We start from the raw sequence: 27215 nt of genomic DNA on the forward strand, positions 1-27215 counted from the left end.
CCTCAATTATTATATCAGTCTGAGTGGTTCATATAAAACCAAAGTGAAAAGATTCTACACCAATTTAAACATAACAGAACTGGTACACAGCCCCACTGTCTTACCTCCTCATTGGTAACCAGGATCCTAAGCTAAGTTAACAGGAGCCTGAGAACTTTGTGGAAACCTTTCACGCAGATTGCTTACACACTAAAGCAGAGGACAATATGGTAAAGGACCTCGTCGTGACACTGTTTTCCCTTCAACTTTGTTTATTGATGTACTGAACATGAAAAAGTACAAAGGATCCAAACACAAAAGAAAACATGTACAACCTCTTAAATACTCAACAGAATATATTTTCTATTCCAACAGATGTGAATTAAGTCATACTATACAACTTCAAATAAATACCAGCCTTATATTTTACTAAGTGCTCTGATAAACACTGTAAAGTGAAGCCCAATTTACATGCCTTCTCATCAATGCCGTTAGTTGCTACAGTAGTATAGGAAAGAAGCATGTAGCTACTGTTTTCCCCACATTGGAAAGTTTGTGATTTCTATAGTATATACAATTTTTAATGCAGAGGATTAGCCTTAACAATCTAAATGCACCTAAGAATGAGGAAGTGCTCAGGAAGCCAATTGATTTTTGAATAGCATTGAGTGGGTCAGCATGAAAACTCGCTTATTCACTTTAGCACGCGCTTCACAGTATATGTACTGTACTATACTGAAAAATTTATAACTACAATTTAAAAGAATAAGAACCAAAAGCAACTGCAAAGATAGTGTACAACTATGTTATGCATAGAACATTGCTTTTTCTAAGGGGAAGCATATGAGCATCTCAGTTTATACAAAAAGCAGGACGTAACTACGTAGTTGTCAGTGCATCCTGGTGAAGGCATCAAACCCTCAGCTTTTTTTTTAAAAATTTAATTATAAGCTAGATGCTAATCAGAAAATATTCTGTATTTTTTTTTCTTAAATTTCTTCAATACATGGTAAAGACTTTTTCTATTTCCCCAAATAGTGATTTAAGCATCATACAAAGTTAAATTTCAATAGCATACAGGTATTTATGGGTTTTGTATGAAAAATGTAAGGAAATTTGTTCAAAACCTATGATTATACTCGTTTTTTTACCACAAACATATTTATAAACAAAAATGTAGCATCACCATAAACAGCTGAAGCTAGACTATCTACAGACAAAAATAGCAACAGATCTGATGCACTGTAAATTCAAGTCCTCAGGACAACAAAAATGAATAAGCAGACCTCAAGTAACAATGTTAATGCCATTTACAAAGAAAAAACTCATACAAAAACATTCAAAATTGAACATCACTTGGCATGTAACTTAAAAAATAAACTAAAATCAAAATTAGCTGAAAGGTTCATAACTCAAGGTCTTATTTACATTACACAAAGCTCAGGTGTTAGCCTTGAACATAACTTTCAAAATACCTCCAAATATACCCAACTCAGGCCACTTCTGCTGATTTGCTACTGTGCAAACCATGCTCAATGTCTTTTCTTAAGACAAAACAATTCTTCAAACAATAGCAAGTACATCACTAAACACCATGAGCTCTATCTGAAGGGAATTCTTTAGGAAGAACAGATTTTTTTCCCCCATCTCTCAGTATTTTAAGTTTCCTGCTTGCTCTTATATTCTTTTTTTAATTTTTCATTTGTTTCAAAATCACAAATTAATGTGAGCCACCTATCACTTAATAACCAGGATGATCAAAGACCCCACTGATGATTACAAAAATGAAACCAACAGTGCATCCCATTGACTCTACTTCTTAATACAAAGGTCTCAAAAGTATTTCTACATCATAAATCTTTCTAAATTTTCCCCAACAATTGCAAATTTCCTGGTAAGTTTTAAAAGCTCACTAGGTGTCATATGAAGAGATTTCTCAAAGTATTCAAGTCAAAATATTTGTTCCAGGACCAGTAAAAAGTTTCTCCAAATTTTTTTTTTTTTTTTTTTATAAAAATAGATGCTTTTTTAAACCCACATCAAAGAGGCTCTTATCTCTTTGGCAAGGTACTGCTTTACGAAAAGTTCTCCAGTATTCTTACAATAAGCTTTTATAATGTGTTCCCATTCCCCAACCCAAATGATAATTATAAAATAAATACTGCTTATAACTTTATAAATAAAATGTAAACTTCAAATACTTTTTTTTGAACAACAAAACAGCAATGCATTAAAATGTAAATCAAACACAAGGCAAATCAAGAAATAACATAAAAAAACAACTTAAAAAGTGTAACACAAAGCCTCAATATTTACTCATAGGTTAAAGGCAGTCATGTAAAAAGAAAAAACTTCTTCCCTTAGCTGAAACATTTTAAAAGGTCCACCTTCTTCAAAGAAGGCAATAGAATATGCATTGTGACAGGTAAAAACCCTGTACCTCTTGTCAATACTCAAACACAAAAGATATTTAAGAAGTTTTAATTCAAATATTAGCAATAAAAAATCTCACATATTCTTAGGATGCTAAGTAGTCATTTTATCCCCATTTCCACACTGGCATACAACAAAGGCATTTACTAATGCATAAAGCTTCTTGTAAATTGCCTTTGTTGTATAGTTTTCATGTATTAATGCACTGAGAATAACTTGTTAGGCTTTGTGCGTTTTGTTTGTTTTGAAGGAGACCTGCAATACTCTGTCCCCGAGGCGGTATCCATTCAGGCTGGCTATTGCCATAGCTGCCTCATCATAGTTTGTCATAGTCACAAATCCAAAACCTTTGCACTTGTTGGTGTTAAAGTCACGGATGACCTTCACATTGGTTACTGCTCCGAAGGGTCCAAACATTTGCCAGAGGATACTCTCATCAGCATCAGGGGCCAAGTTGTACACAAAAATGCACCATCCAGTTCCCGCATGTCCAGGGATATTAATTCCAGCCAAACTGGTCATTCCATCAATGGTCATTGGAGGAAACCTACTAAAGAATGGGGGAAACAAAACAGAATCATGAAGTAGCTGTTCACAGAAAATCCCAGCAAAGAAATTCCAAAATAAAAAAAGAAAATGATACAGGGCTTTTCACAGCATGAACATGATGGCCATACTAATAAGGTAACATTGCAAGTATTTCCCCCCCCCGCCCCCCCAACCGCACAAATACTATGTACAGCACTATACACAAGTAGGGGGAACAGTGCTGGGTCTGTCTGAAATGAAGTAACACAGAAAAACAAAGGAAAAGCATGCCATAAGACCACTGAGGATTAGTAAGTCATTTTAAACAGGAATTCCATGGAACTGCAACAAAAGGTTTGTCTCTTTCATGCACAATGCACCAAAATGAACAATTTCAGCTGAAGTCGTAATATGCAAAAATCCAACATAAGTCTTACTGAAAAAGTCAGAACACGCAAAATACTTAACAATAATCTGGTTATTATGAACCTAATAGTCCTTTATTACCTCTTTACTCCATAAGCCATGTTGAGCAGATTGTCCAACCTGCAAAACATTTAGCAAAGTATTCAGTCTTCAGACTTTTCCACCCTTTAATCTTAAGGAAACTTGGTATATTATTGCCACATCCCTTGCACTGTACAGAACCCTCATGCAAAGTTAAAGTATCACCACTGGAAGAGCTGTGGCACCTTATCACAGTGCGTACACCTGATACAGTTAGTGAATACAAAACAGATGTTCTTGTGTAGTATCCACAACCACAAAAAGTTCAGTTCAGAAAGTGCACCACTACCACAAGTTTAGTCTAAGTCAAATACTGTTGGCGTAACAGTACAGTTAGTGACCACCTCAGTGAAATTTTCCAGATTACTAACTTGTTTTGGATGAAGGCTTTACTGAGGCTTCTGACAGTTTGCTGACATGAATACCCAGACAGACACAGGGTTTTGTAGCAGTACCAAATGTTAGAATATGAACTGCAAAAAAGATTTTTCATTTTCCTACTCTTTTCCAAAATGAAGTTTTTTTAGAATATATACACACACATATTAGACTGTCAGCTTTCTCCATTTATTTCTTCTCTCAGTTTCCCCCAAGCTCCTAAACTGTAGTGTGCAACCACAAATCTAAAGCCTTTGGAATTACCTAGCCAATACCTGGAACATGCAGTGCCTACCAATCCTATTAATCTTATTCCTGAAGTCCCTTAAAGTGCTTTTCTAAGAAAATGTCTGCCCTAAAGAAGCTCTGGTTTCTTCCTGGCAAGGCCCAAACATGTGAAGAGAAAGTCTTGTTAAAGGTTCCCTTCAGGACTCCACAAAGTATGAGCTTAGGTAAAAAAGGTACACTTGATTTAGTTTTTAGCTTACAGACCTGTACTTTATTGTGATCTCTCCAATAATGAGCTATAGGATTTAAGAACCATTACTGGTGTACAGAATCCAAACTCAAGTGCTGCAATAGTGTAACTACACTTGTGCACAAAAAGCTTGAAGAAAAAATACTTGGCCTTGTTTGCAGCTAAGTAAAGATCTCAAACTACAGAGCATTATGATTCTGCAGTGAGCAGGGTTTACAGGATGCACTGACAAGAAAGCAAGTCACTGAACTGCTAAAAGAGCAGAGAAGAGGAAATTAAAAAATGCCTGACTACTATCAGTAGACTTAGTGTGGATGACAGAGGTCTACTGTCATTAACATTTAGGGGTGGAGAGGAAGGTGAAGAGTTCCAGAAACACCACCACTTATAGGTCCTGGCTGTAGAGCAATCGGCTAAGGACTTCATACAGTAATTGTATCACCGTAACAGTTTTCATCGGTTACCTGCACGACTTAAAAATATTCCGGAAAAATTCTCAGGGGCATTCACTGGACAATTTTTTAAAGATGCTTTAAGTTACACAGCCTACAGAAACTGAGGAACAATTATATATAGCTTCTTTTCAAAGTTTTCAAAGTCCAGTTCAAGATTTTTCTTAATAAAAAAAGCAGTATTGCAGTGATCCTATTGTTCTACATTACTAAAGTTTATGCTGACTGTTTTCAGGCCTCTGTCAATCATTAACAGACACAGGGCAACTGCATCAGGTAATCCTGTCTGAAATGTCAACTGCTAAGATTTTTTGCATGTGCAAGACATGAAATATCTGAAGCAGCGGTGTAATCTGAACTACGTAGTCAGCAATAGAGCTGGAATGCTGCAACAACAGCAAAGCAAAGATCTAAAAACCCAAAAGAGACAGACTTCCATTTACAGTTATAAAAATTTAAAATTTGGCAAGGCTGTCTCTTTCAGAGAAGACACAGAAGCCTGAAGGCCTTCCCCAAAAAATTATTTAAAAAAAAAATCTAATTTTGTCTGCAACCCTAGTTTACCCTTTGACCAGTCAGTCCAACCTTATTCTTCCTTCTATATTGATAAAAGTGAGAAAAATTTTACTCTCCCTCCTATTCATTACAGTCTTGGTACTACTCAGTGCTTTTTGTTACCATTATATTTTCAAGTGGAGCAAATCACGGTATCTCTTATGGTTGTTTCAGGCATCACTTAACACTTAGTATCTCAGGAAAAAAAAATTCCAGTGAAATTTAAATGGGCATTCATAAAAATACACTTCCTTTTTAAATTAAAAAAACCCACAATTAATCAAGTAAAATTTTTAAGGTTCAAAGCCTAATGTTGCAGGACAGGAATAGTCCACTGTAATTACTTAACTGCGAAGAACTTTAGGTCCTATCCAAAGAAAAAACTCCAAAAGTTGGAGAATTTTTACAAATCATGATAGACCTACCTGGAGTATCGGTTAAATACAGACGCTATCCCAGCCACTATCAGATAATACCTGGGAACAAGTGCACTCAGAAGAACTCAAGGAGCCAGCAGACCAGACTTGCCAAAATATGTTGAATGCTATAACACATAGGCTGTACAATAGCTCCCTCCTGATCTTACATCATATAATGCACCTGGGTCCACCTGCAAGTGCAACTTCTGCCCCTGTGCTCTCTCTATGGAACAATGCAAGCCTAGTTTTAATCAATATTCAGCACACTATTTAAATTATTTCCCTAAGAAATGGTAAGAAAATCGACCAAATAATGAATAAAATTGGTTATCCCTTCCCTTAGGGCAGAAAGCCTACTCTAGTGCTGACCTTCACACCTGTGAGACACTTGCAGCACATAAGGCTGAAAACCTGAAGAGAAGAAGAATGAGAAGTTCTGCCAGAAGTGCAGTCCATGAACTCTGAATGTTTGGCCTAAAAGCGACAGTAGCCAATGCAGAACTTTTGAAGTTTGGTATACTCTCTTTGAAGCAAACTGCCAGCTGATTTTATTTCTTGAAAAATAACATAGAAACTGTTTGAGTATATTACTGTTTAACACATTCCAGTCACATAGTCCAGGGGCAGAGGGTGGGAAGAAACGATCAAAATCACTGAAAAAAATCCGAGGTACTCATGAATGTAGATAATACAATATTTGTTTCACTTTGTTCTCACCATCTGTCCTTTTCAATACACTAAATATCACAGAGAACTGTATGGCTGTAGTTTCAACATGATGGGAACATATATCCGCAAAAAACACATGCAGAAAATACCTGAATAATCTTAATTACAAAAGTTTGTAATAAGAAAAGACAAAGTGTGGCACGCAGGATTTAGACAACTGACTAGGAAAACACTGAAAGCCAGAATGGGGAGGAAAGATAGGGGGTGGGGAAGAGGAGGCTGGCTGGCATGCCATATGGCTAAGAAGAAAATTGAATTGCTTAGGTCAATGTTAACTGAATCAACTTCCGCATTAATCAACAATAATCTAGGAAATTAAAAATAACCTTTAAAAGGGATTTTTTTTTTTTTTAGTGACTGTGTAGAAGAGAAAGATGTCATCTCAGTTTAACTCCAAGTAGGTTTATTAGATACTGAAATGCTATCAATAGGATGGAAGGCATTTTTGCTTTTAGCTGTATTGTAGGAGCATAGCTGAAGTTCAACATTTTCAGGTGTTTCCTTCACACACAGAAATGAGACAAGCAGGGAAGGGAAAGAGCGGAGGGAAAAAACCAGGCCCATGGAAACATGTGGCTTCCAGCACAGTTGCACAGAAGTATGTATTTGACTTACCTAAAACGTTGAGCCTGCTGAGCTAGAGGTGCCGGATACCTTCTGTTTGGAGAATGGTACAGCTGGGAAAGGATGGCCTGATTGGTTTTTTGGCTTGGATTGTTAGCAAACTTTACAGTGATGGGCTCTGTGGCACCTGGAGGTTTCTGGCCGTTCAAGCCCTTGATAGCTTCTTCTGCTTCAATTCGCTTGTCAAACCGGATAAACCCCACTCCCCTTGATACCCCTGCACAGGGTGAAGGAAGCATATAATAATTAATTCAGAGACTCTGGAATGTTAGATGCTAACATTGGATTTTCATAGCCAATTGCTATGTTAATGGCCAATTGCTGTGAACACGTAATAATTTTGATCTTATTAGAACTGAGCTTTTGCTCAAAGAAGTAAGACTTTTCAACTGTAATTTTTTTTTTTTTTAAATTTAACTGACATACGATACCTTGTGTAGAAAGCTTGGAAGGTTGAGGGAAAACACAGTGGAGACTTAAACTTAGTGAGCCAAAGGGTAATTCTGAAACAAAGCAATTTTGGGGGGGATGGAGGTGAACCCAGAACCAGCTGCACTGTAACCTCTGTTCAGTTCAAGCTACTCTGTAGTATCTAAATTCACAGAAATTCTGTAAATAGCTTAGTCATCTGCTCCCTAGCAGCAAGAAATGGCTTATGCTTTCCTGCAGCACCCCTTGAAGTTCCCTTTGGAGCAAATATGCTGAGAGGACAGAGAATGGAATGCAGGTTCTAGATTGCAGTAATGGGAATTATGGCCCTGTTTTAACAGTCCATGGTTACCTCTAAGTAAAAGATTCAGTTTCAGCATACCACCATACTTTTGTAGGTGTTATTTTTTAAGGGAACTTTTCTTGGGCCATAGATTCTTCCTTGGTATAGAAAAGTCAAAGGCAACATGCAAGGGGATCAGCAAGTGTTTATGGAAGGCCTTAGGAATATCACACCTCAAAAATTTATACTGTGGTTTAAATATAAACAGATTGAAGTGTCAATACTTGAACCAATTAACATTAAAGCTACTACAGCTAACACTAGTTAGTTGCATACTTTGCTGTAATATTCCTAAATCCATTTAGAGGCCCCTTATATTTTGGTTCATGAATAAACAGACAAGTTAGACACTTGTCCTCACTTGAGAAAGACATTAATGACAGGACATGTATTCTGTTCATAAACAATGACAATTTAAACCATCAAAATGACAATGAGCAAGCATAAGAAAGCTTTAAAGAGACAAACGTCACAGTTTCAACTTTGCATTTTTCATCTGTCAGTTTGTGTCACAACGTTATTATTCATATCATTGAGTCTACCTCTTTCAAATTACTAAGAAAGAGGAGGGAAAAAAGCTTAAACCTGAACAACAGTCTATGCCAGAGAACTACTGTGCACCTACTAGGATTTATGAGTACTCAGAATTACAGTACACATTTAAAAGTTTAATTACATTTACTTATTTGGCCCATTTGTCAAATCCCACCATTTCCACACATGAATATACAGGAACGTACTGTAAACAGCTATTTATTGCACAAAGACTGGAAATCTGACCTGCAAATCTGCTGCTTCTGCAAGTCACTATTTGGCCTTTCGCTTTCCTTTTCCTCCCTCTCTACACTCTCACCAACTCACACTATTAAAACACTCCGTAAGTATTATGTGTCAATATTGAGATTTGTGTTAACATAACAGAATTGCAAAGTAGTACACATGAGGTCCTCTACAGGTCAGCCAAATGTCAAACATTGGCATACACAAGCCTTTCAAAGTCAGACCTCTTGAAAACTTCACGACCTCCTACAGTTGAAAGCTTGTTGTCACCCACGATGACATGCGACTTTGAAAAAGTACAACTATAAAAAAAAAATCTAAGCTAGCTTATTATTCAGGGCATAATTATGTGAGTAAATGAATTCTTCCACCCCATACCCTACCTTTTTGGAAAGATGAGAATTTGGAGAGCCCTGCTCCTTTGTATTTTGCATTGCACACTCAATATTTCTGTCACATACTTGGCATTTCATTTGATTGCTTATTTTTGGAACAGGCCTGCTGGAAGCAGGTGAGGCAGCAAATTATAAAGCTCCTCAAGATCAGCCATTTGAGCCAGCAAAAACACATGCATTACTGTCCAAGTCTGAAAAGTAACCACAAAGTGTCACTGACACCCACTCTCTGGTTAAGACACATACTGTAACAATGCAACTAACCTGCTAGAGCTTAGTTCTTTAAGGTACTGCTAAGCACAAAATCTATCTGCTCCTGAGGAACTCGGAGTTCATGTTCTTCAATGTGGCCAAAGTTAATGAGGCAACCTTGAAAAGAGTCTTAGCAGCAATTACCAGTCTGGGTCTTTTGTAATCCTAGCCTCGGAGAATCAGCTGTGCATTTCTGCATAAAATTTTATTTTTATACAAAAAGTGTTCAATAGCATTTCATAAGGCGCGCAGGGACTATTTTCACGCAGCAGCTTGGAAAGGAAGATTATAGCAGCTGTAAATTTATTACAAGCCATAAAACAGGCTTCAAACCTGCACCTTCAGGTTGGAAATGACTCAAGCTGGCTCAGTACACTCCACAATCTATTTTTGTCCATGCATATTTATGAACAATTCCAGCAGAAAATTGCATTTTCTGGCCTACATACGCCTTTCATACATTCTAGAGACAAGACTATTGTATTGAAAGGTGAAATATTTCTTAAACTGCCAGTCCAAAAGTGAGAGGAAGTGCAAAACTGCCTACTTACCAGTGACTTGGTCAACCAAAATACGAGAAGTAATAATGCGTCCGTATTGAGAAAAGAGCTGTTCCAGTTCTTTCTGGGTCATCGTTTTTGGAAGTCCACTAACATACAAATTTGCATCTCTGATAGAAGCCGAACTTGGTCGCGCATAGGAAACCTTAGGAAAAAGAAAGTAAAAAAATCCAGAAATCAAACACTAGCTGAAATAGGACAGTGTCATTTGTTCTGAGACACTGAAACGTCTTTAAGGGCAGCCAGAAAAGTTACCTTGTAAAGCCAGTTAAGTCTTTTTTTTGGTGCTGGCTTCTGTGAAAACACTGAAGGAATGCAACATAGACCATGCAGCAGAGACTAACTACATGAACTCATATATAATTTAAGGAGTACTTTCAAACAAAGGAGAAAAACTAGGTACGCACTCCTGCAGGCCTTGGTGGAGAAAAATTGTTCAGTTAGCTTACAATAGATTAAAAAGACAAATTCAAGAAGGTCTAAGAATGTTTTCCTTTTAATTATCATTAAAAGGCATTAAAAAATACAAGGAATACAGATTTCACCTTGATATCTAGGTCAAAACACAGAAAGACAGGCCAAAGCACTTCGAGGTTTGCCAGTGTAGAAAGGGCACAGCACTTGACAAACATGTGTTGAGCTTTCTATCAAGTGACACACAATCATTCATGAGGTCAAGATAAACTCCGCTACAGCATTTTTATAAGCCTAAGAATGAATGGCAAAAATAGGAATGCAACTTGCATTTTGGCTGTTCAGAAGCTTGCGAATTTCTGCAACACAGAGGTCTTACAACTAAATGCCAAGCAACAGTGAGCTTCTCAGGTCCTTTTGGACAGAAGTTTTTACCTGCTGCCTCAAAGTGCCAGTCAGAAATATTTTATTAAGACTATCAATTAGATTCTTCAACCCTTAGACATATGCTACAAAAATAGCATGTTGAAGAGTTCAGTACCTCCCACTGAAGTCTGTACAAGTGGTTTATCCTTATTACAGGAAAGATTAGAACAGAACATCCATGCTTGTGGAACAGGACAGGACAAAATACTTCATTTGGGGTTTTCACTGTACAAAAAAGGTAAAAAGGAACCTCAAGAAGTGGTCAGATTTATCTCCTTTCCTTCCCTCCCTGCAATGCAGGATCAGCCAATTTTGGGCAGCTGGAACTTAACTGTGTAATGTATCTTTTGCCTAATCCTCTTACATTTATTTTCAAATTCACCCCTGTCTCATTTCCATGCAGATCAGTGGACTCTTAAGTGGAAGCAAAACAAAAAAGACAATCGAGATAGAACACTACGGAGACTAAACAAGCAGTACCCTGAACACTGCTGCGATCGTTCAACGTTCTACCCAGAGGCTTTGTGCAAGGTATCTTCCAAAGCTGGAAGGATAGCCCTGGCTGAACACGGCTGACGTACAAAACTTGTAAAGATAACACAATATCCAACATAGAGCCCTGCGAGCCACAGTGCCTTGCTCTTTTAACGCGAGAGCCACACAAGAGCTAAAGACCTGTGTTCAAAGTGCTTGTCTTCTGATCTCCCACACAGGCAGCTGGGAAAGACCTCAGCCTTTTCTCCCAATTTACTTTTTATTGTGAAGATGTGCAAATTTAATTGTAATAGAAAAGCTGCCAGTGTCCAGTTTTACAGCAGGAATGACAGAATTTCCCAGTTTCCATACAGGTTGTTTCAACTCCAGTAAAGCCACCCTGAAGAAGAGTTCATTTTCCACTGGAGCTGAACCCACTGAACTAAAGATTACTTAGTCCTCTTTCTTCTACACGCCCCCTCACTTTTTTATATTATTAGAAATATGCACTAGGGAACTGTCCACAGAAGAGCTCATGAAAATTACCACCATCAAGGTGCCAGGTAGACAGCCACAGACCCTTTAGCAAAAATGGATTCAGTGTCTATGATGCTAAGTGTAAAAAACTAATCAACCAAAAAAAGACCCCACCAAATACTAAAAAAATATTCCTGACATCTGGTCATGGCAGGAATCTGCTATTTGTTCCTGGAGAAATCTTTCCACCTCAGCTTCCCATGTCACAGGGACCTCTTCTATAATCCAGTCATATACTGACAATGGGAATTTTCCAATAAGTTAAAAGTTTTGGTCCCCCCCCCCCCTTCAAAAATATCTCTGCTCTCTCGTGATTTTTTCAAGATGCAGTGTGAACAGAAAGTAGTAGTTCATTTTATAGACTAGCTGGGAATTGATAAATTAGATTTTCTATTTTGACTTGATTCTTGCCATTTAAGACAGTCAACATGGTATTATTCCTAAAAGACAGTATCAGCTACCAGCTAGAGTCAGATTCACACAGCAGGAGTGTTCAGGACTTAAGTGCCTGTAACCTGCCATAGGAAGCCTCTCTAATTATCAGAATTGTAGTAGTAAAAAGTGATTATGGCCATTTTGCAGCATCATGAGTAATTTATCCATATACTATGCAGCACCACTTTAAATTACAGCAATGATGGAATCTTGTAAATTACTGGAAACAAGACACCAGATAATAGATGTTACAAGAACAGCAGTCATGTTCCTGCACATGAAGATTCTCAAGAGCCTTTCACAAGGTAGATGAGAAATTTAACAGGTCCTTCAGGAAAGGCAAATATATAATTCTGATTTCTTAAAACTTGCTAGAGTAGATTCAATACTGAAGTCCAAATCTCATCCGCAACATTAGCTCTTTCATAGGAAGAAAGCAAAGGAGAGACCCTACTGTTGTACCATTTTGCTGTTTTTGTTTAACTAACCTTCTTTAGATGAGTATTTACAAAGTCAAGGATGACGAGTACCAGTGGAACTACATAATTAAAGATGAGAGGAAAGCACAGTCTTGCAAGTCAGACAAAGAGAAGAGGAATCAAGACTTCAGCTACCAGCTGTATGGCAGATTCTGATGCAGCTGGCTCAAGAGACTGATTTTGCCAGTTCTGTGCTGAAGGGTTTAACACCGAAGTTTTGTAAAAACTTTTTTCTTGAAGTGGTAAATCTGCTACCATTATATGGCTGTGCAGCCAAAGCCCAATACTTGCAAGTTGTGTTTGAAACTAAATTCTTTTTTTTATTCTGTATATTCAACCCTCACACTATATACACCCATATTTGAAAGAACAGTTTCTAGATCTTGAGTTATTTTCCTACTCTTCTACAGGCAAAAGTATACACCTATGGTATTCCCAGGTACAGAAAGTCTGCATAAAGTGAGAGGTAAGCTGCATCAGAGACAGAAAAACAGAGAGTAAAGCTTGCCTGCATTCAGCCACTGAAGCAAGGACAAGCAAGTTTTCTACCCAGGAGGTAGAAAAATACAACAGTTAAGGAATGAAAGAACTTGCCCAACTTGCCCACTTGGCTATGAGCTGCTTTAAGACATACAGCTCCATGCCACACTTGGCAGGATGACCTTAAGGAGAGCCAAGGCCAGAGAATGGAGACAGACTGGGACAGGACTAGACACAAAATGCTGCATTATCAAAAACAAGCAGTTCCGAACAGCTAAGTAAATGTTTGTTTTCAAAAGGAACCCTTCCACCCCCCACCTCCCCAAATTTAACTCTACATGGTAGGAGGGCACAGCAACAAAGTCCATTTTATAACTGAACACAATGGACTGTATTAATGTAAAATGTAAAGTATTAATGTAAAATGACACCAACAGAAGTAGGGGAGGACAGGCACTACTTATAGATAAACTAGACATATAGCTGCATGCATCACTGGCACATCTCAATTTCAGCTGTCAGTTTTTAACTCTCTCTGGAATTGAAATATACTGAAAACTGTTTTATCCACTCCTATTTAAACTGTCAGAGGCAATTTTTTCTTTCCATATGCATTTGGCCAGGTCTTCTGGAGAGAAGTCAGAATTCCTGGGAGTGACCATCAGCTAAAGAAGGAAGAAAAAACAATGACTTACCTTTATATTTAACAAGAAAGCTATGCAACTGCTGGTCAAACAACATTTCAAAAAACCCCCATGGTTTGCTGGAGATTAAGGAGGTATTGTGGACTTTATGTTAGCTTTTGTCCTGGTTTCAGCTGGGATAGAGTTAAATTTCTTCCTAGTGCTGTGTTTTGGATTTAGTATGAGAAGAATGTTGATAACACACTGATGTTTTCAGTTGCTGCTAAGTACCCTGCTAGTCAAGGACATTTAGCTAAAGAGAAAAACCAAAACAAAACAAGCGTTGGGAGGAAGCACAGCCAGCCCAGCTGACCAACGGGGTATTCCATACCATGTGACATCATGCTCAGTATATGAACGGTAGGCGTGTTCCAGGAAGTAGCGATCGCTACTTGGTCATCGGTCAGGGCGGGTGGTGAGCAATTGCACTGTGCATCGCTTATTTTCTATATTCTATCATTACCATTATTATTTTCCCTTTTCTGTTCTATTAAGCTGTCTTTATCTCAACCCACAAGATTTTTCTCACTCTTACCCTTCCGATTCTCTCCCTGTCCCGCTGCGGGGTTGGGGGGGAGTGAGTGAGCAGCTGCGTGGTGTTTGGCTGCCTGCCAGGTTAAACCACAACAGCTTTGAACTCAGATAAATACCTGTTACTAAGCTGTTCTGTGAGCATGTATACTTGCAAGCAATCGGAACAGACGTTGCAAAATGTAAGCCTCACAAACTCCTTTCAAACAGGATAAAAGAAGTCTGTATGAATAGAAGATACCAAAGGCCTGCCAAAACCCCTAAGCTGTACTTTATGGTGATACCGTTTTCCTAGTCTCTAAATTATCTAGACTTCGCTCTAGAAGTAGTTCTATAGATATTGATAGATTAAATAGCTCAATTTTCTAAGCAATCTAACACAGTAATTGGACTCTCCCTCCAGCTGCCCACTGCTAACTGTCAAAGTCATTCTGATTCGACACATTAGAATAAAACTGAGGAAGTACAATGTAAGCAGAAATAAGAGTGTTGCGTTCTTTATGAAAAGAGAAGGATACACATATAAAAAGCAAAGAAAAACCTTTAGTCAAATAAGTGACCTGTGAGACAATGCTTAATACATAAAACTTCTTTCCCGTCTGGTCAATGACGCTAAGGTAGGCTAGAAGCAAATAACTAATCCACAAGGTCTGCCTGATCTACAATTCAAGTTCATTGAATTCAAGAGAATGAAATCAGAGTTCTCTCTTCTTACCCATACATCATACTGATGGACCCCCTATCACAGCCCAGCAGCACAGGTGTGGATACCACAGTTCTTCCAAAGCAAGCTGCTAGAACAGCTTTACAGGTCTGGAAACCATGCTGATGTTCCTGCTCATCATCTCCAGTGATTGAAGGATCACCTCCAAGCCAAAGGCCCATCCTAGCAGGCAGGAAACCAAAGGTGTCTAGGGGCCTGCTTGGATGAACAAGGGATTGAACTCCAACATAAAAACAACGTGTACAGGATGTGAAAGCAGGAATATATAAACGGTGTCCAATCATGCATGGATGAGGTTAGGAAAGCTAAAGCCCATCTGGATTTGAATTTGGTGAGAGATTTGAAGGGCAACAAAAAAGATCCATACAAATACACTGGCAGCAAAAGGAAGACTGGGGAAAACATGAACCCACTGCTGAACAGGGCAGGGAAACTACTGATCAGGGACACAGAAAAGGACAGGGTACTTTGTACTTTCCTTTCCTCAGTCTTTACCAGTACAACTGGCCTTCAGGGATCCCAGGCCCATGAGACAGCAGAAAGTCTGGAACAAGGAATATATACTCTAAGTGAAGGAGGATCACACTGAGGAGTATTTAAACTGCACAGACAAAAGTCCATAGGGCCTGAAAGGTTGCACCCACAAGTGCTGAGGAAGCTGATGGATGTCATTGCAAGGCAACTCTTGGTTGTCTTTGGAAGGTCATGGGAAACAGGGAGGTTTCTGAGAAGAGGGAGGAAGCAACTATCATCTATCTTCAAGAGTGGTAAGAAACACTCTTGCTCTCTGGGCAGCTACAGGCCAGTCAATCTCAACTCAATCCTTGTTCCCAAGGTGATGGAGCAACTAATCATGAAAACCTCCTCCAGTCACATGAATGACAAGAAGGTAACTGGAAGTAGTCAGCATGGATTGATAAAGGGGAAATCATGTCTGACCAACCCAACAGTCTTTTACAATAACATGACTGCCTTGGTTGACAAGGGGAGAACAGTGGCTGTTCTCCAGCTTTAGTAAGACTTGATACTCTCTCCCATAATATCCTCACAAAGTACACATTAAGTACACCTATGTGTACTTAAGTACATACTAGACAAGTATTAAGTACATACTAGTATAAGTGGGACAGTGACGTAGACTGAAACTGGCTGATCTGCCAGGCTCAGTGGGTTGTGATCAATGGCATGAAGTCCAGTTGGAAGCTAGTCACTGGTCTCCATCAATACTGGATCCAATATTAGTTAACATCTTCACTAGTGACCTGGATGATGGGGCAGAGTGTACCCTCAAAACATTCACAGATGATACAAAACTTGGATGAGTGGCTGATAGGCCAGAGGGTTGTGCTGCCATCCAGAGGGACCTCAACAGACTGGAGAACTGGGCAAACAGGAACCTCAAAGAAGTTCAGCAACAGGAAAAGCAGAGTCCTCCCCCTGGAGAGAAATAAACCCATGTACTGGTACATGCTGGGAGCCGACTGGCTGCAAAGCAGCTTGGCAGAGAACCTTGGAGTCCTGGTAGACACCAAGCTGATCATGAGCCAGCAGAACGTACCCTTGCAACAAAGATGGCCAACAGTTACCTGGCCTGCATTAGTAGAAGCATTACCGGCAGGTGATCCTCGCTACTCAGCATCAGTGAGACACTTCTGTGGGGATGTCTCCAGCTCCAGGTTCCGCAGTACAAGACAGATATTTACAACTAGAGTGAGTCCAGTAAAGGGCCACAAAAGTGATTAAGGGACTGGAGCATTTCTGATACAAGGAAAGCAAGGAAAGGCTGGGAGAGCAGGGATTACTCAGTCTGGAAAAGGCAGCTCAGCAGGATCTTAGCTATAAAAATCTGATGAAGGGAGAAAAGAAGATGGAGCCAGATTCTCCTCTGTAGTATCGAGTAACAGGAAAAGAGAAAATGGGCACAAATTGAAACACAGAAAACTTCATTTGGAAATTCCGTATAGATTTCAACCACAGGGAGGTTTACACGGCACCGGGCCTACTGGCAATGGACAGAGTTCAGCTGTCTCACAGGGGGAAAAGGATTCTCGCGTAGAGTTGGCGGGGCTCATCGAGAGGGCTTTAAACTAGATTCGAAGGGGGAAGGGGATAAAACCAGGCTCACTAGAGAAGAGCGTAGGGACGGCACGCCAATGTCAGGGGAGAAATCGGCAGCCCAGCTCAAGTGCATCTACACCAATGCACGCAGCATGGGCGGCAAACAGGAGGAGCTGGAAGCCATTGTGCAGCGGGGTAGCTATGACTTAGTCGCCATCACGGAAACATGGTGGGATGAGTCTCACGATTGGAGTGCTGCCATGGATGGCTTTAAGCTCTTCAGAAGGGACAGGCAAGGAAGGAGAGGCGGTGGGATAGCCCTGTATGTTAGGGAGTGCTTTGACTGTCTAGAGCTCAATGGTAGTGATGACGAGGTCAAGTGCTGGTGGGTAAGGATGAGGGGGAAGGCCAACAAGGCAGATATCCTGCTGGGGGTCTGTTATAGAAATATTCCACAAGAGGCTCGCAGAAGTCTCACAGTCGCTAGCCCTTGTTCTCGTGGGGGACTTCAGCTTTCCAGACGTCTGCTGGAAATACCACACGGCAGAGAAGAAACAGTCAAGGAGGTTCCTGGAGTGTGTGGAGGATAACTTCCTGATGCAGCTGGTAAGCGAGTCCACCAGGGGAGGTGCCTCGCTTGACCTGCTGTTCACAAACAGAGAAGGACTGGTGGGAGATGTGGTGGTCGGGGGCCGGCTTGGGCTTAGCGACCATGAAATGGTAGAATTCTCGATACTTAGTTAAGTAAAGAGGGGGGCCAGCAAAACCGCTACCATGGACTTCTGGAGGGCGGACTTTGGCCTGCTCAGGACAGTGGTCGAGAAGGTCCCTTGGGAGACAGTCCTGAAGGGCAAAGGGGTCCAGGAAGGCTGGACGTTCTTCAAGAAGGAAGTCTTAAAGGCGCAGGAGCGGGCTGTCCCCATGTGCCGCAAGAAGAACGGGCGGGGAAGACGACCGGCCTGGCTGAACGGGGAGCTCTGGCTGGGACTCAGGAAAAAAAGGAGAGTTTATCACTTGTGGAAAAAGGGGCAGGCAACTCAGGAAGAGTACAGGGATCACGTTAGGTCGTGCAGAGAGGAAATTAGAAAGGCAAAAGCCCGGCTAGAAATCAACCTGGCCACTGTTGTGAGAGACAACAAAAAATGCTTTTATAAGTATGTTAATGACAAAAGGAGAGCCAAGGAGAATCTCCATCCTCTATTGGATGCGGGGGGGAACGTTGCCACCAAGGACGAGGAAAAGGCTGAGGTACTCAATACATTCTTTGCCTCAGTCTTTAGTAGTCAGAGTTGTTATCCTCAGGGTACTCAGCCCCCTGAGCTGGAAGACAGGGACAGCAAGCAGGATAAACCCCCCATAATCCAAGAGGAAGAAGTTAATGACCTGCTATGCCACCTGGATGTTCACAAGTCTATGGGGCCAGATGGGATCCACCCGAGGGTACTGAGGGAGCTGGTGGAGAAGCTTGCCGAGCCGCTCTCCATTATTTACCAGCAGTTCTGGTTAACTGGGGAGGTCCCAGATGACTGGAGGCTTGCCAATGTGACTCCCATCTACAAGAAGGGCCAAAAGGAGGATCCAGGGAACTACAGGCCGGTCAGTCTGACCTCGGTACCAGGGAAGATCATGGAGTGGTTTGTCTTGAGGGCGCTCACAAGCCATGTGCGGGACAACCAGGGGATCAGGCCCAGCCAGCACGGGTTCATGGAAGGCAGGTCCTGCTTGACCAACCTGATCTCCTTCTATGAGCAGGTGACCCGGATGAGGGAAAGGCTGTGGATGTGGTCTACCTGGACTTCAGTAAAGCCCTTGACACTGTCTCCCACAGCATTCTCCTAGAGAAACTGGCAGCTCACAGCCTAGACAGGTGCACTCTTTGCTGGGTAAAAAACTGGCTGGGCGGCCAAACCCAGAGAGTTGTGGTCAGCGGAGTTAAATCCAGTTGGTGGCCGGTCACGAGCGGTGTTCCCCAGGGCTCAGTACTGGGGCCAGTCCTGTTCAGTATCTTTATCAATGATCTGGACGAGGGGATCGAGTGCTCCCTCAGTAAGTTTGCAGATGACACCAAGCTGGGCGGGAGTGTTGATCTGCTGGAGGGTAGGAAGGCTCTGCAGAGGGACCTGGACAGGTTGGATCGATGGGCTGAGGCCAACTGTATGAGGTTCAACAAGGTCAAGGGCCGGGTCCTGCACTTCGGCCACAACAACCCCAGGCAACGCTACAGGCTTGGGGAAGAGTGGCTGGAAAGCTGCCCAGAGGAAAAGAACCTGGGGGTGCTGGTTGACAGCCGGCTGAACAGGAGCCGGCAGTGTGCCCAGGTGGCCAAGAAGGCCAATGCCATCTTAGCCTGTATCAGAAATAGTGTGGCCAGCAGGAGTAGGGAGGTGATCGTGCCCCTGTACTCGGCACTGGTGAGGCCGCACCTCGAATCCTGTGTTCAGTTTTGGGCCCCTCACTACAAGAAAGACATGAAGGTGTCGGAGCATGTCCAGAGAAGGGCAATGAAGCTGGTGAAGGGCCTGGAGCACAACTCTTGTGAGGAGCGGCTGAGGGAACTGGGGTTGTTTAGTCTGGAGAAGAGAAGGCTGAGGGGAGACCTCATCGTGCTCTACAGCTACCTGAAAGGAGGCTGTAGTGAGGTGGGTGTTGGTCTCTTCTGCTAAGTAACAAGTGATAGGACAAGAGGAAATGGCCTCAAGTTGCGCCAAGGGAGGTTTAGATTGGACATTAGGAGAAATTTCTTTACTGAAAGAGTGGTCAGGCCTTGGAACAGGCTGCCCAGGGAAGTGGTTGAGTCGCCATCCCTGGAAGTATTTAAAAGCGTGTAGATGAGGCGCTTAGGGACATGGTGTAGTGGGTATGGTGGTGTTGGGTTGACGGTTGGACTCGATGATCTTAGAGGTCTTTTCCAACCTTAATGATTCTATGATTCTATGATAATCCATAAGAAAACACCTTTTCACGGTAAAGGGTTGTCAAGTATTGGAAGAGGTTACTCAGATTGTAGAGTCTAACGCTGGAGATGTTCAAAACTCAACTGGACACTCAACTGAGCAACCTGCTTACGGTGAACCTGGTCTGAGCAGGGGGTTGGACTAGAGGCCTCCAGAGGGGCCTCCAATCTCAGCTGTTCTGTGATTCTGCAACAACACATAACAACTCTTAAGTAAATACTTTGAAATGGACGTCTACCCAGCTTCTGGAAGTAACTTGAATCAAGTGAAGCTAACAAAGGCAAGACAGAGGATTCCCTCTCAGCTTTTTGTATAAAACCAATGATAGTCATTTTCCTCCTATTCCTTCCAAGAGGGATTCAAAATAGAGACAGTGTCTTCCAAAGGGAAATTCACACTCCTGGACACATGGTGTCACATATCAAGGATATAAATTCACTCTGAGCCCCTCAGAAGAGGGGAAATCCACAAAAAATGTTTGCTAACTTACTGCAAGTTTACCTTATGCTACAGAACTGGTTTCTGTCAAGACATAAAACAGTATCTGCAAAACTCCTCTCACTTCTCCTCTGTCAAATAAGTATGAATTTTTTCACGGTGACAGTTAGTCCAGTGATGTTTATTGCCCATGCCCTAGCTGGTAAATGCTATTTGGAATAGTTTGACATAGCAATCAAGACCTATACAGTCTAAAGAAAGCAAGTAAATGAAAGCAGTAAGCTCTAACCAGTAAAGACTATCATAAGTTCAGTTTCAGTGCCATTTCCTTTAAATTCTTGAAGTGTGTTTACAAGGTATTTTTCACATCTACGAATATATGCCGATCACAGATTATCATACATAGAAAGTACCCCGGTGTCCACTCCTGTATTCTGACTGATGCATACTGGATTATGCATAGTGGATTCTGGGCAGATTAGTCACAAGAGTAACATACAAGCTGAAATCAGTACTTCATTACCAACATCCAAACACTATCTCTAGTCATCTTGCTAAGCACCAGAAATTCTAGCCAGGCAGGAAATCTGAAAGAAACATAGAACTTCAGAAACCCAATGTAACTGAAGTTTGACTTTCTTTGGCAAAACATTACTAGTGATCTGTGATTTCTGCAAGTCAGCATCACTAGAGAAAACCAAGACCACCACAAAATATTACTGGTATAAGGGAACTGCCTGGAGTATGGGATATACAGTTTGTATTCATTATTGATGAATCAAAGTCCAGTTATTTCACTGACAATACAGATTTAAAGCAGAGACTCTCCAGATTCATCTCCCTTCCTGTATGCTGTCAGTTTGCTTGTTCAGTAATTGCCAATAGTTCTAGATTCAATCTCTTCAAACAATATACCTATGCACTGAATTAATAGCTGTGCTAAAATATTACTTCCACAACTACTTCAACAAGTAAGTATTTAATAGATGAACATTAAGGTTATGCAATGTCAAAACCATTCAACACAATGCAAGTCAAGAAGCCGCCAGAAAGCCTACGGTTTTAAATATTTAATGGTGACATACACTATACAACACTGAACACAGCTACTCTGGGAGACACCAATTTAAAAACAGTTTTACTGGAATTTTCCACTGCAGGTAGTAGGAAAGACACTTGTTTCTAGAAATGCAAACACTACAACACCAAATCCAAGTATTTTCACTGCTTTAATATTTCATTTTTTAACATCAATATGTACTGATTTAAAATTTTCAAGTCAAAACTGTGGAAGTTAACAGGTTAAACAAAGAAGTTGCCAAAAAGAATAAAGAGATCCAGTCCCTACAAATGAATGTTTCAGTTTCTTACTATCTGTTACTACCTTTGGACACCTCAGCACCATACTTCCATCTTTTTTTTATGTTCTAGCTTATTAGTAGTATAGAGGGCAAACAGAACATTTGTATTACCTGCAAGAACTTTAGGAAAAAGTGATATTAAATTCTAAACACCTCTACTTAAGGTATTCTTGCAAGTCTTTAAATCTGAAATCTTGAAATGTTAAAATCAGGATTTCAGTAAATGTTTGCGTTCAATAACTTCCACTGTAAACTTTCAGCTTAGAACACTGTTTGCCTTATGGATAGTATCTGGTTCTTTTAAAATGCATGTTTCAGTGGAAAAAAAATCCAGCAAAAAAATCCAAATAAATGACCACGCAGCCAGTGCAGGTGAAAATGGGTTACACCTTCCTGCAAACCAGACAGATTTATATTGGGAAGAGGAATACATTAGGAATATACAAGCCCACTTCGCAAGCACAATAAAAACAAGGACATATTTCTTTGTTTTTGTTACAGCAATGTTCTCTGAGACCATTGTGCCAGGCAAGTCTTCTTAACTTGCACTTAAATTAGCGTATGACACGCCATGACTCAAGAACTCTTCTTCTTAATTTGATTTCTAGTAACAAGATGCTGCAGCACACAGCAGAGAACGGGTCTCAGCTGTCACTAGCCAGTGATAGGTTGTTGTCTGAAACAGGAGAGTACATTGCTGTATATTCATCAAGTTTACTCTCCGTCTCCCCTCAAATGAAAGATAGTTCCATTGCAAACAAAGCTGGAAGGCCACTTTTCCCAGTATACACAAGACTGCCTTGTTAAACATGGACATGCTGTGCTGAGTTTAAGTTCATGGTGCAAGCTTGCAGCAGCATTTGTTTCTGTGGGCAAAGCAAATTGGAAACACAATAGACTTCCCTCTGTAAGGGCAATTTAGACTCAACTCTGTGAAACTACAAAAACATGCTACTCAACCCAGCTTCACTTATGTGTGTAGATTAAGCTAATAAATATAACCATATCCCACACAGGCTTTGCTTTTACAGCCTGCCCTGCCATAAGTAACACATTCAACACATCCATGAAAGTAACAGCCTTTCAGCGCTACCATCGAAGGAGGTTTTGCTATTTCAGTCCAGGTACATGAAGAGTGCCAGCTCTTCATGTTACAACCAATGCCAGAGTTGCAGCCCTGAGGTCAGTCATGGGATCCACGTCTGTTCTGTGCCCATGTAGCTGAGGGCATGAATGAACCAACCTGACAGCTTGTTCCTCCACAGAACAGACACAATTAGAACCAGATCTGCCCATGAAGTAACTGGTGAGGGATCATGATAAGCTATACTTCAGAGACAAATGGCTCATCAATACACTGCCCTGATACCAGAGCTTTCTCTTCAAGGCCCGCACCGAACATGATGTATTTATAAGGGACCTGTAAAGTCAGTAATTGTCTCAGGATATTGCAGCGCAGACTGATTATGTCAGTTGCTACATGCACTCTTGACAAAGGATCCCCTACAACCCTGGCACACAAGGAGAGCTACACTGACCAGTGTACTGTAATGGCTACAGCCATTTCCATGCCCAAATCAACAGCCCAGCTAGAACAATGTTGAAGCTCCAGTTCCTTTACAAGCTTCTTACACAAGCAGGCCTAAAATATGATGTTCAAATTGATTACTGATGGGCACAGTAGTTCACATGAGCATGACTAGCCAACACAGGACTACCTGCATTTTATAAAGCTCTTCCTCTGAACTAGCATAACTTCACCTAGATAATATGAATTTGCCAAAGAGCTGTAGGCTAAAAATACCATATCACACCTGCTAAGACTCAAAATAAAAACCCAACATGGTTTTTGATTTGGGGGAAAAAATAACACAGGGATGTGTTTTTCAAAACTAAGGAATGACCTCTCTGCAGGTAACTTCCACTGAAATAAAGTGAAGACTCCTTACAGATTTAGTCTCTTGCAGCTTTTGGTAAGTAACTGCTCACAGCAAAGTCTTCCACCTTCACTCTTAAGCACGTTAGTGCACAGTATGGACACTGGATATAAGGTCTCCAGCATCTGAGGCTTCCACCAATTTTCAGATTAGTTATGGGACAGAGAGGAGCATCGCTGATATGACAATGAGTACTGGAGCTCAGAAAGATTTTTTTTTTTACTTTCATTCCTCTTTGACCATGTTTCTGTACTTGACTCATCAGTCAGGAACCAACCACCACAGCCACTTGCACTACTCACCTGCAGCGCAGCCCACGCTCACCTCGCTTTCCAGCGGACAGTGGGTCAAAAGCCCTAGCTCCACCACAAAGCTAGGAAATTGAGCTACCCGCTCAGGTTATTTGAATCAGCATTAAATCTAAGGAAAAATCTGTTTTCAATTCTGGCTGTAACTCCCAGCTCAGCATTTTAATCCACTTTTCCCACTCACCTTTGCGATTTCCTCAGAATGGGAAATGATTTAGTCATTATTAAAGCAAATACAGCAGCAAGTTCAGCACAGCAAAGCAAGGTTTAAGAGGACCACGAGCAGGTCTCTTCTGGATGAGAAGACTGATGAAGGCCTAGGACAGCAGTGAGACATTAAAGACAACCAGACTGAGAAGCTGAGAAAGCCCATAATTAATTCTTCTTGAGATGCAATGTTTTGTAAGAAAGCATGGGATTCTCCACTCTAGGAAGCATTTTTTCCCTAGTACTATTCCCAAGGTTATCTTGAAATGAAGTACCGAAATACCTCCTTTTGAAGCCAAGATATTTTCCCATATGCTGACGACTCGCTATGTAAAGCACCCGAGCATTCATGTTGACATAGGGTCTTTCATCAGTAAGTCATCAACTCATCTTCTCATCATCAAGCCAGCCATTATGCCATGAGTTTTCTAATAAAATATGGCCAGTTCTCACCACTAGGCAGCAGCAATAATGATCAATAATGGTATCAAATTCAATACACATAGCCATAACAGGTCTGATCAGACCTATAGTTTCAAAAGAGGCTTTAATGGGCCCTTCCCCTCCTCTACCCTATGCTAGGAGTACCCAGCTAGTTGGATGCCCTTTGCTTGATTCCAGCTCAGTCTCACACTCTTGGGTAACACTGCGTTATCCAAGAGAACCATCTTTCATTTGGAAAAGCTGCAGTCATGTTGAAAAATGTCATCCTTGTGGGATTTCAGGCATCACTCTCTGTGTAGTAGCTAAACTACAGCAGCTAAACCTGCTCCAGAAGGATTTATACCCTCGGTATTATACCCTCGGATTTACACCCTCCTAGAGAAAACTAGGAACTAGAGTTCACTGCATGTCTGACAAGGCTGTCTGCAAGCAACAGAAGGTTTCTTTGGGTAGTGGAGGTGCTTCAATTAGATCAGCAGGCTTGTTCTGACTTTCATTAGCTACCAGAAAACAATCCCTTATTCCACAATTCTCAGGAGGAACATGGCTTCTAAAAGAAGCTTATTCCAATTTGTAAAAGAATTTTCTGCAGGCAACGATTTCAAAGATATGTGAATTCAGTTCATGTGAGAGTGATAAATTTGTGACTCAGCAAGCAAGGACAGATCAAGTTGATCTTGCTTTTAAGAAATGCACTGTCCTGGTATCTTGTATGTTTGTATGGTTCTGCCAGCTCTCTGAGGAAAACACTCCTCAGAAACATCTGTGATATAGATTAAGAATATGCCTCAGAGTCTTAAAACACAAAAACTCTAAAGTCCTTATAATTTTTCATGGTTAGACTTTGAAAAAAGTCAAAGCCACAGCCAAAGTTAGCAAAAGGATCTTTACAGAGCATCCTTTAGACAAGGACTTTCCAACATTACAGAAAAAAAGCAGTCTTCCTGAATTTGTTTTTGGCCTTGCTTGGGCTAAGAGCCAAATGTAAAATGGTAGCACAATGTATTTTGAATACGTTCAGGTTATGCAAAAGCTGCATTTGTGTTCTCAGAGAGGCAGCGTGAGAGACAGAAAGAGCAATCAAGCCAGAGGACACCTCTAAGCAATGGTTACCATGTCCTGCAAGGATGGCTCAATGAATTTTAGATTAAGTGTTCACAGAGATTGACCTTGCAAAGGGTGAACTGGCTTTCCTTCTCCATTTCCTGCTGTAAGCATTGATGAAGATAAAAGGGGCTGTTTGCTGCAAAGGTTAAGATCAGAAAGGATAGGAAGGATGACTAAGTTGGAGGGGCTCTGAATTGCATTGCTTCCATTAAAATTTAAATTAACTCTGTAATCTTCAGGTAATTCTAAACACATGTATTCTACTGTAAGAAGAGAGTGGATAAGGAGAATAACTGAAATACAGAATTCACCGCATTTTTTGGTTAGCTCTTCTCCAACTTTAATTTGGCATTGCTTTTCAACTCCAGTTGGCAGCTTCAGTTCCTAGCTCTTGATCATGCTCTTTTTTTCTGTGTTTTGTTTCTGGTTTTCATGTGGTTTTTTCCCTCTTCTGTTTCTCTTTACTAGATCCACTATCTACACATTTCCATTATACTAGCATTCTCTTACAACAGCCTTCTTCCAGGATGAATTTAGACTTAAGACCAGTCTTCATATGACTGAGAGCAAGAGGACTGGGAGTCTTCCTTACGATAGAACTGATTCAGGACAGCACACTGCTCAAAGAGGAAGACCTTGTAAAACTGCTGCTGTATGTACCACAAAGGAACACAGAAATAGGCTTTCACAAAACTTGGTCTGAAGCAGGTACATGAGACCCAAAATGCCATTTAGTGAACAGAAGCAAATGTAATAGTACATACATGTTAACAACCGAAACCAGCTGGAAATCCCATTACGGATGAAAACAGAATCAGAGGTTTTCCCAGAAATGCTCAGATAGTGCAACAGTTTACCTGTATTATCGGAAGTTTATCATGCTACTTTCAGAGAAAGACAGTAATTAAGTTCACTGACCTCCTTCTACACTAAAACAGGAGATGGGAATTATGCACTACAATCACAGAATAGCGATTCTGCTCTTTTGCCTTTAAAAGGACTAACAGAGAAGAACATTTTAAAATTTGCGGTTGTAATTATCATTGTCTCTTTAAAAGAAATACTTAACTTATAATTTAAGTAAAAAGAAAAGAAACAAAAGGAGATACAATCTCCAAACATTTTCAATTTCTTACTTCTCACTTCCCGATAGTCTCGAAGTCCTTCCTCCATACTTTGCATTCCTGATTCTGATATGATGAACACTCCCTCTCTCCCCATGCCCAACCAGTGAGTATGAGCACCACAAATTTCAGAAACTTCCAATAAAAAACCCATACCATTTCATACTTTAGAGGACAAGAGTACACAGGATAATATCCAGCCCTTCACAGGAATAATAGGAACAAGAACAAAACCTCCAAGCAGCAGACCCCA

The 27215-nt window shown here is 40.8% G+C and overlaps 1 protein-coding gene across 2 annotated transcripts in view; it reads right to left on the bottom strand.

Annotated features, from left to right (window-relative positions):
* Positions 1 to 1989: 1989 nt before the first annotated feature.
* Positions 1990 to 27215, bottom strand: part of ELAVL2 (ELAV like RNA binding protein 2) — a 102267-nt gene continuing 77041 nt past the window's right edge. For both annotated transcript variants that reach the window (XM_075136493.1, XM_075136494.1), the window contains exons 4-7: positions 9833 to 9986; positions 7074 to 7299; positions 3448 to 3486; positions 1990 to 2962 (exon numbers count right to left, since the gene is read on the bottom strand). In XM_075136493.1, coding sequence (XP_074992594.1) covers positions 2632 to 2962; positions 3448 to 3486; positions 7074 to 7299; positions 9833 to 9986 — 750 coding nt within the window. In that variant the 3' untranslated portion in view covers positions 1990 to 2631. The remainder of the gene's footprint in view (positions 2963 to 3447; positions 3487 to 7073; positions 7300 to 9832; positions 9987 to 27215) is intronic.

The sequence above is a fragment of the Calonectris borealis genome, chromosome Z (assembly GCF_964195595.1).
Source record: "Calonectris borealis chromosome Z, bCalBor7.hap1.2, whole genome shotgun sequence".
Classification (NCBI taxonomy): domain Eukaryota; kingdom Metazoa; phylum Chordata; class Aves; order Procellariiformes; family Procellariidae; genus Calonectris; species Calonectris borealis.